At 58.1% G+C, this 6000-nt stretch overlaps 1 protein-coding gene across 1 annotated transcript in view; it reads right to left on the bottom strand.

The window, feature by feature from the left end:
• Positions 1 to 4083: 4083 nt before the first annotated feature.
• Positions 4084 to 6000, bottom strand: part of CLDN14 (claudin 14) — a 58391-nt gene continuing 56474 nt past the window's right edge. The window contains exon 2 of the mRNA XM_038766322.1: positions 4084 to 5129. Coding sequence (XP_038622250.1) covers positions 4333 to 5040 — 708 coding nt within the window. The 5' untranslated portion in view covers positions 5041 to 5129 and the 3' untranslated portion in view covers positions 4084 to 4332. The remainder of the gene's footprint in view (positions 5130 to 6000) is intronic.

Here is a 6000-nt window from a genome sequence, read left to right as displayed (position 1 = left end):
GGCATTTATTAAGCGCTTACTATGTGCAGAGCCCTGTTCTAAGCGCTGGGGGGGTTCCAAGGTGATCAGGTTGTCCCACGTGGGGCTCACAGTCTTAATCCCCATTTTACAGATGATAATAACGATGGCATTTACTAAGCGCTTACTATGTGCAAAGCCCTGTTCTAAGCGCTGGGGAGGTTCCAAGGTGATCAGGTTGTCCCACGTGGGGCTCACAGTCCTCATCCCCATTTGACAGATAATAATAACGATGGCATTTCTTAAGCGCTCACTATGTGCAAAGCCCTGTTCTAAGCGCTGGGGAGGTTCCAAGGTGATCAGGTGGGACACCACGTGGGGCTCACAGTCTTCATCCCCATTTTCCAGATGAGGGAACTGAAGCACAGAGAAGTGAAGTGACTTGCTCAAAGTCCTACAGCTGATAAGACTAATACTATGGGCACGAAGGGTTGCAGGGAGTCAGCGGGGGCGGGTGGCAGGGCAGGCTTTTCGGCCCTCGTGCCCGGCCGGGTGCCCGGGTGGCCCAGGTGTGGGCCAGGTGTGGGCGATGAAGCTGATTGTCCTCGGGCCGAGCCGCCGCCGCTCCCCCGCAGCTGCAGCTCCTCAGCCAAAGCGTCCCAGTCGCTCTCGGGGCTTGGACGGAGTCGCCGACCGGGGCCCAGGGCCTGAGGGGAGATGGGGACCCCAAGGCCTGAGGGGAGACAGGGACCCCCAGGCCTGATGGGAGAGCGGGACCCCAAGGCCTGAGGGAAGAGTGGGACCCCAAGGCCTCAGGGAAGAGTGGGACCCCAAGGCCTGAGGGGAGAGTGGGACCCCAAGGCCTGAGGGAAGATGGGGACCCCAAGGCCTGAGGGGAGAGCGGGATCCCAAGGCCTGAGGGGAGACGGGGACCCCAAGGCCTGTGGGAAGATGGGAACCCCAAGGCCTGAGGGGAGACAGGGACCCCAAGGCCTGAGGGGAGAGTGAGACCCCAAGGCCTGAGGGAAGAGTGGGACCCCAAGGCCTAAGGGAGACAGGGACCCCAAGGCCTGAGGGAGACAGGGACCCCAAGGCCTGAGGGAAGATGGGGACCCCAAGGCCTGAGGGAAGAGTGGGACCCCAAGGTCTGAGGGAGACAGGGACCCCAAGGCCTGAGGGGAGACTGGGACCCCAAGGCCAGAAGGAAGAATGGGACCCCCAGCCTGAGGGAAGACAGGAACCCCAAGGCCTGAGGGAAGACAGGGACCCCAAGGCCTGAGGGGAGACTGGGACCCCAAGGCCAGAAGGAAGAATGGGACCCCCAGCCTGAGGGAAGACAGGAACCCCAAGGCCTGAGGGAAGACAGGGACCCCAAGGCCTGAGGGGAGACTGGGACCCCAAGGCCAGAAGGAAGAATGGGACCCCCGGCCTGAGGGGAGAGCAGGACCCCAAGGCCTGAGGGAAGTGGGACCCCAAGGCCTGAGGGGAGACCGGGGCCATAAGGCCTGAGAAGAGAGCGGGACCCCAAGGCCTGAGGGGAGAGCAGAACCCCAAGGCCAGAGGGGAGAATGGGACCTCAAGACCTGAGGAGAGACAGGGACCCCCAGGCCTGAGGGGAGGCCATGACCCTCCAGCCTCAGAGGAGAGAAGGACCCCAAGGCCTGAGGGGAGTGCAGAACCCCAAGGCCTGAGGGGAGAGCGGGACCCCAAGGCCTGAGGGGTGACCTGAACACCAAGGCCTGAGGGGAGAGCGGGACCCCAAGGCCTGAGGGGAGAGCGGGACCCCAAGGCCTGAGGGGAGAGCGGGACTCCAAGGCCTGAGGAGAGGCCAGAACCCCCAGGCCTGAGGGGAGAGCAGGACCCCTGCCTGCGGGGCGAGCGGCCGCCCCGGGCTTGAGGAGCGATGGGGCCCCAGGTGCCCGAGGAGAGAGCGGGGCCAACCACCACCACCACAACACCGACTTGGGACCCGACGAGATAAGGTAGGACCGGGGGTCTGGGGGTCGTTGGGGGGAAGCATCCAGCTTGGAGAGGCCCCAAACAGGAGCTTTGCCTTCTCCCGCCCCAGTGGGACAGGGGGCAGAGGCCACACCCGGGGCCTCCCCCTCACTGCTTCTCCTGCCTCAGTTCCCTCATCTGGAAAATGGGAATTTAGACTGCGAGCCCCATGTGGGACAGGGGCTGATTTGCTTATATGATAATAATAATAATAATAATGGTATTAAGCATTTACTATGTGCCAAGCACCAAGTGCTGGTGTAGATACAGGGTAATCAGGTAGTCCCACATGGGGCTCACAGTCTTCATCCCCATTTTACAGATGAGGGAAGTGAGGCACAGAGAAGTGAAGTGACTTAAAGTCACACAGTTGATAAGTGGCGGAGTCTGGATTAGAACCCATGACCCCTGACTCCTGTGCTCTTGCTACTAAGCCACGCTGCTTCTCTGCGTGTAGTACAGTGCCTGGCACAATGTAAGCACTTAACGAATACCAGAATTTTTAAAAAATTATTATTATATGGGACATGGACTGTGTCCAACTTGATTAATTTGTATCTATCCCAACACTTAGGGCAATGCCTGGCACACAGTGTTTCAAAATTAAAAAAGGATTGGGGGCATTTACAGCTCTCCTTTTTCCACAACCCAGGAGCTAGGGACGGCGGGGGCTGGATGAGGCCATCTCAGCAGTGAGGGAGCAGATATGCACATCTCCCTACCCATCTGCACTGGCTTTTCAGGGGAAAAAGGGCTTTAGAGACACACTAACTGACCCTCTGAGTTGGAGAGGGTTATGGAGAGACTGGGATATCTCTAGAGTATAGGCACCCTGTGGATACACACACACACAGACGTGCAAAAAGAGCCTTGCACACAATAAGTTCTCAATAAATGTGATTGGATGATCGAATGTGTAACAAGCAAAGACCACCCCAGTCTTGGGAAAAGGCTGCCCCGTCAAGGAGCAGGACGTTAGAAGAGCTGGGGCAACTCTTGCGGCTTCTAACAAGCTGTACCCTCCCCCTGCCCCTCTGGACCCAGAATTTGGGGCCCCAGCCTGGCCCGAGGCTTCCTTCACTGTTAGCTCCTCTGCTGGACTTCTTTTATTTATATTAGTATCTATAATAATAATAATTATGGCATTTAAGCGCTTACTATGTGCAAAACACTGTTATAAGCACCAGGGAGGTTACTAGGTAACCACGTTGTCCCACGGGGGGCTCACAGTCTTAATCCCCATTTTTACAGACGATGTAACTGAGGCCCAGAGAAGTTAAGTGAATTGGAGGAACCAGAATTTGAACCCATGACCTCTGACTCCAAAGCCTGTGCTCTTTCCGCTGAGCCACGCTGCTTCTCTGTCTCTCTCTCTAGACCATAAGCTCAGTCACGGGCAGGGAATATGTTTATTGTTCTTTTGCACTCTCCCAAGCGCTTAGTATAGTGCTCTGCACTCAGTAAGCGCTCAATAAATACAGTTGACTAAATTGTAAGCCCCTTGAGGGCTGGGATTGTGTCTCCCACCTGTATTGTGTTGAACTCTCCCAAGTGCTTAATATAACACTCGGCAAGCAGTAAGCGCTCATTAAATACCATTGACTGATTGGAGGCAGGCACTCCTGGCCCCTGGCTTAGTGAATAAAGCCCAGCCTTCAGAGTCAGAAGGACCTGGGTTCTAATCCTGATTCCGCCACATGACTATTGCGTGACCTTGGGCAAGTTGCTTCCCTTCTCTTGACCTCAACTCATCTGTAAAATGGGGATTAAGAGAGTGAGCCTCGTACGGGACAGGGGCTGCGTCCAACCCAATTTGCTTGTATCTGCCCCATTGTTTAGAATGGCGCTTGGCACGTAGTAAGCACCTAACAAGTACCATAATTGTTATCATCCTGGCCACCCGGGCTCGGAGTCTGCAAACTGCTGTGGTCCAGGGATGGCCTGGCGTGGCCACTTCCACCCCACTCCCATCCCTTTAGCTGTTCGGTCTCTCCCCTCCGCCTTCTTGGAGAGCAAGAGACCCCCCAGAAGTCGCACGACGAGGAAGGCCAGGCCAGACTGCCCCGCGTCGCGCGAGGGGCTGGTGAAACTCAAAAGTCCTTTTTATTAGTCGGTCCCCGAGCCGCCCACGGACCCGGAGCCATGACTATGGTCACGCAGAAGCCGCCAAGCAATCCGGTATTCCCCGATTGCGGCCTCCTGCCTTTCTTCCCTCCCTCCTCCCGCCTTGGGTTCCAGGCGAAGTTTGTTGAGCTCCCGTTTCCCCGGGGATACAGAATCAGGACAGTCAACAGCCCGTGGATGCCAGCTTGTGTCCGGCCCCGCCGGCGACCCGTCCCTTCCGGCTCCCTGCGCCGGGGGAGACGCCCTTGCGCCTCACACATAGTCATGGAGCCTGTAGCTGCTGCGGGAGGCGGAAGTCAGCGAGGGAGCGTAGTTGTCCTTCAAGGCGGCGGGGGGCACGTAGGGGGGCGCGGAGCGCGGTCCCCGTGGGGGCAGCTGGTAGGGGACACGGGGCACCTCTCTCTGGCAGGACGCGCAGAGCAGCGTCCCGCCGATGAGGGTCAGGGACGAGGACAAGAAGCCCAGATAGAGCGCTTGGCCGAGCTCGTACTTCATGCCGCTGGGGACCAGAGGGTTGTAGAAACTCACCACCACGTCGTGGGCGGTCCAGGACACGGCCCCCAGGCAGAGGAGGCCGGACAGGACGAAGAGCACCCCGCCGCAGACCACGCAGGCGTTCTTGGCCGGGGTGCCCTTGGCGCAGCGGGTGCACCTCATGCCCACGACGGAGGCGGAGCAGGCCAGGCCGCCCAGCAGGCAGGAGATGACCATCAGGGCGCGGGCGGCTTGCAGGTCCCGGGGCAGGGCCAGCAGCGAGCGGTAGATCTGGCACTGGTAGATGCCCGTGCTGTGCCAGACGCACTCCATCCACAGGCCCTTGAGCACCGCCACGGCGGTCAGGATGTTGGTGCCCACGTGCGCCGTCCTCCGCCAGTGGGGCAGGACGGTGGCGGTCAGCGTCCCCACCAGGCCAAGGAGGCCGAGCGTGAAACCCAGGAGCTGGACGGCCGCGCCGGCCATGGTCCCCGGGCCTCCTCCCCCGGCCCGGGAAGCCTGCTCCCCTCCGGCAGCCGGGAACCCTGGAGTTGGCTCACGGCTCGCCTCCGGTCCTAGTGAGAAGCCAAGGGGACGGGGGCAGAGGCCCAGAGACGTTAAACATTAGCTCGATGCATTTCTTACTTGACCTATATGCAACTGGGGTCAGCGGACACCGGGGAGGGGGGGGGACAGGGCGGGGGGAAGGGACCGGGGCTTTCCCGTTCTCCCGCGGTAACGGTGTGGCCTAATGGACAGAGCCCTGGGAGTCAGAAGGAACTGGGTTCTGATCCCGACTCCCGCTCGTCTGGCTGTGTGACCTCGGAAAAGTCACTTTTCTGGGCCAGCGAGTCGTATTTATCGAGCTCTTAATAATGGTGATAATAGCATTTATGAAGCGCTTATTATGTGCGGAGCACTGTTCTAAGCGCTGGGGAGGTGACAAGGTGATCAGGTTGTCCCTCGTGGGGCTCACAGTCTTAATCCCCATTTTACAGATGAGGGAACTGAGGCACAGAGAAGTTAAGTGACTTGCCCAAAGTCACACAGCTGACAACTGGTGGAGCGGAATTTGAACCCATGACCTCTGACTCCAAAGCCTGTGCTCTTTCCTCTGAGCCACCTTAATGGATGCGGAGCACTGTCTAAAGCATTTGGGAGACTACAGTATAACAATAGACATTCCCCACCAACTGAATCATGCTTTCCAAGTGCTTAGTACAGTGCTCCGCACATAGTAAGCACTCAATAAATACGATTGAATAAATGAGTTGACAGTCCAGAGGGCCTCAGCTACCTCATCTATAAAATGGAGATTAAGACTTAGAGAAGCAGCGTGACTCAGTGGAAACAGCCCGGGCTTTGGAGTCAGAGGCCATGGGTTCAGATCCTGGCTCGGCCATTTGTCAGCTGGGTGACTTTGGGCAAGTCACTTCACTTCTCTGG

The sequence above is a fragment of the Tachyglossus aculeatus genome, chromosome 24 (genome assembly GCF_015852505.1).
Source record: "Tachyglossus aculeatus isolate mTacAcu1 chromosome 24, mTacAcu1.pri, whole genome shotgun sequence".
Taxonomy (NCBI): Eukaryota; Metazoa; Chordata; class Mammalia; order Monotremata; family Tachyglossidae; genus Tachyglossus; species Tachyglossus aculeatus.
This window is presented reverse-complemented; position numbering and strand designations above follow the sequence as displayed.